The sequence below is a fragment of the Etheostoma spectabile genome, chromosome 9 (assembly GCF_008692095.1).
Source record: "Etheostoma spectabile isolate EspeVRDwgs_2016 chromosome 9, UIUC_Espe_1.0, whole genome shotgun sequence".
NCBI lineage: Eukaryota > Metazoa > Chordata > Actinopteri > Perciformes > Percidae > Etheostoma > Etheostoma spectabile.
The window spans coordinates 13,556,640-13,560,390 of NC_045741.1; the positions used below are offsets into that span (position 1 = coordinate 13,556,640).

Consider the following 3,751-nt stretch of genomic DNA (forward strand, 5'->3'; position numbering starts at 1 on the left):
GATGAGGGAAAAAAGTAAAAGAAAAATGGGGGAGAAATGAAGGACAGGACGGCGGTAAAGGTGGAAAGGAAAATAATGTCTCACCTCGAGGACAAAAACTCCACAGTCGCTGTCGTTTTTCTGCTGAGGAATACCCTGAGGAGTCAACAAGTGACAGTAACCCAGGGGACAATAGATGCAAAAGTTAGTTTCTCTATGTATTTACTATACTGTATGTTTGACTTTATAGTAAGAAAGTAATTAAGAAAAAGTTACTGGGGGGAAAAAAGTCTGGAAGTAACTTGTATCGTATTGTTCAGGGTTCATATGGGGATCAAAAGTAACTACTGGTTCCAGAAACAGCAATAAGGACTACAAAAAAAATCAATGTGTTTGGCCACTCACTTGCATTAATACTTGAAACTGTCAGTGATCTGCAGGTATGTTAAAATTACTTTGTCGCCTTTAAAAGACAATGTCTTTGTTGTTGAGTTTTCTGTTAATTATAGACTAACTTGGCACTATTTTTTATTTTACAGACATCAACAGTGCTGGCCAATATAAATGTTTTCAGGACACAGGGTGAACACAGCATGAGCATTGCAGTCAGGGTCACCTTGATGATGGTAATCTTCCAGCCTTTCTGGAAAGCCGTCTGTTGCTTCTCTCTGGCTTCAGACTGAAGGTACTTCATAATGTTCTGATAACACACACACACACACACACACACACACACACACACACACACACACACACACACACACACACACACACACACACACACACACACACACACACACACACACACACACACACACACACACACACACACACACACACACACACACACACACACACACACACACACACACACGAGTTGTGCTGAAAATGGTGCAAAGGACTATCAAACATGTCAGTATTTCCACATTTCTACTGTTACAGTATTTTAGATTTTATGAACGGCCAATACTTTTAATATTTTCCACAAATTTAAGTTTCAATTCACACTCCAGGTTAGTGTGTGGATTGCGCAAGCATTGGAATAGTTTAAAGGAAAAACAGAAAGTGGAGGGTGAAGAGAGCCAAAATCAACATTTCATTAGTTAAGCAGATGGCCACGAGGTGGGGCTATTGGTGCCATGCTTTCTAAGCGTGTGAGAATAAGAGCAAAATTTAAACAGGTACATACATGTATGGTTTGGTTTCAGAATTTTGTCTTTCACACATTAATCCACTAATTTACTATCATAGTATGCTCTGCTTCATTACAGCCTTATGATGAAAAACCTTGTTTTCCAAAGAAACTGGTGCATACTGACTATCTGCTGTTACCAACATCACAGTGAAAAAACAACTATGTATCATGTGGCGTCTCTCGCCAGGAATTGATGGTCCTAAAATTTATCAGAATAGAGAGCAGAAAAGCATTTGTAACGCCCAGAGATTTAAAATCATTAAATATCTGAAACAATGAACTTCAACCCAAAGACATCAACAAGCACAGAGGCACTCACATCTGTGGTGTGTCTGAACACGATGCCTTGGCTATCGTAGTAACTGATGGTTTTGGTTGCCATGGTGACTGTGATGAGAGACCAGTGGATTTCTAAATGGATGGGAAATAGCAGCAGCCACTTGGAGAACAGGTCAACCTAAAATAATCCCACAAATTGACACGCACGCAAATTAGATATCCAAGAGACAAAAAATGCAGATGTCCGCTAACTGTCAGATTATTTTGAGTAAAGTCATCATCTACAAGACAAAAACGGCTTTTCAACATTTCTGTTTGGCACTATTCATTTTTACCCACTTTACTTGCACGACTAAACAGTAAGGTGGTTACTGAATTATTAGTCTCGCTGTGCCAGACCATCCACGGGCTGCGGAGCAGAGGAGGGTCTGGGTACTCCACACAGCATTCCGGGATGGGAGAAAAACATGCTCTGGTTTATTGGCATTTCTTTAAACCAATCACAATTGTCACGGGCGGTGCTAAGGTCTGCACGGAGCTGCTGTAAAATAGTTGTGCGAGAGAAAACTCAGATTTGACAGATAGACTAGCTAGCGGTCATCATTTACCCAGCAGAGATCTGAGGAGCACCTCCATAATTTATCATAAATCCACCAGAGTTTAAAATGCCAACAAAAAGAAAGCAGAAGGAACTGGACATTCATGCATCATATTTTCTGCAGCACCGGAGCAATCCCGGAAGTGGAACTTCAAGGACGTAGACTACTGAATAGCTGAACATATTTCACAACATACTTTTAACCCACACAAAAACGGTTGACAGTGAAATCTAGTTTCTTGCAGCAACTGGGCAATGGCTGCTGCCAAGCCCTGACTCTGAGAGGCAAATACATTAAAAACCCAAAAATGAAATAGTGACATTAAAGTTCAGCTATTAGCAATACAGTCAAAAGAACAGAAAAATGGCTAAACTCCAAACTGTTGCATCTTCCTCCTTACTTTTTTAGTCCATCTCTTCACACCATCATAACCCTTGGCAACCAGCTGCTTGTGGAAAAAGCTGTTGAAAAAATGAACCTGGAGAAATAACATTACACAGTCAACATTACATGCATACATTTATTAAATAAATATAATATAAAACATTAGTCTAACAGTCTAATTAGCTCAAGAGTCTCAAACAACAACAATGTAATACAATTGTAGACTCCTACAGTGAGCCGTTTATATATTTCATATCCCTTTCTATATCATTACAAATTAGCGTTTTAAGTGTACAAACACACAATCACTTACCTTGTGTTGAGTTGCCTCCATGATGAGTTCTCCATACATGTTGATAATCTGCCAAACGGAAAAGTTTCAATGTAAGATTGTCCAACATCAGTAAAACTAATTGAAAAATCTTTTCATTATTGATTCAACCTTTGAAGTGATTTTTGTGTCAGAGGCCAGACAGAGTAACAAGAGTGTGATAGTGGAAAGAATGCTTTTCTGTAGCTGTACAACCCTCAAATCGGTCTCTACCTGGTCATTGAGCCAGTTCTGTTCCTCCAGCGTACTAAGGTCCTCCAGACCCAGGGTGTGTTTGTTATACGACACCATGAAGCCAGCAATAGGAGCAGAGGCCAGTCCCGCCCTATACCGATTCATCTCTCTTTTGATGTCCAGGCCCCTAAAACTAAAACAAGAGGAGAAATGCAGTAGAATTATTTTTACAAACATCTGAATAGAGCTGGATAATATATCACCATTATATCCATATTGTGATGAGACTAGATATCGTCATAGATTTTGGATATCATAATATGACATAAGTGTTGTCTTTTCCTGGTTGTAAAGGCTCAATTACTGTAAAACAGACTGTTCTAGCTGTTTTATTATTAGCCTTTGCCCACTTAGTCATTATATCCACATCACTGATGATTATTTATCAAAAATCTCATTGTGTAAATATTTTGTGAGAGGACTAATAGTCAAAACTACAATATTGTTGCGGTATCAATATCGAGGTATTTTGTCAAAAATATTGTGATTGCTGATTTTCTCCATATCACCCAGCACTACATCTGAATTGTTTATAATACCTTTAAGGACATTTAAAGGATATGACTAGCTCAGATACGGAAAAAGATGCCACAAGTAGGGCTGCACAATTGATCAAATTTTAATCACAATTTTGGCTTCAAATGACCAAATTTGCGTGATCGAGCGATATTTTAAATGCGTCATTCCGTTCATATAATGCTCCGGGTCTTTTTGCAAAGCCCATCTACCGCTCCATAAACCACTGTCTGA

The 3,751-nt window shown here is 38.9% G+C and overlaps 1 protein-coding gene across 3 annotated transcripts in view; it reads right to left on the minus strand.

Moving 5' to 3' along the window:
* LOC116694954 (sentrin-specific protease 1) overlaps positions 1–3,751 on the minus strand; it is a 10,343-nt gene that overhangs the window by 1,640 nt on the left and 4,952 nt on the right. The window contains exons 4-9 of one of the 3 annotated variants that reach the window (XM_032524916.1): positions 2,981–3,128; positions 2,750–2,797; positions 2,453–2,530; positions 1,494–1,631; positions 596–679; positions 85–135 (exon numbers count right to left, since the gene is read on the minus strand). In XM_032524916.1, coding sequence (XP_032380807.1) covers positions 85–135; positions 596–679; positions 1,494–1,631; positions 2,453–2,530; positions 2,750–2,797; positions 2,981–3,128 — 547 coding nt within the window. Of the gene's footprint in view, positions 1–84; positions 136–595; positions 680–934; positions 1,374–1,493; positions 1,632–2,452; positions 2,531–2,749; positions 2,798–2,980; positions 3,135–3,751 lie in introns of those variants that run through there. The other 2 variants (XM_032524915.1, XM_032524917.1) reach the window with 2 other exon arrangements.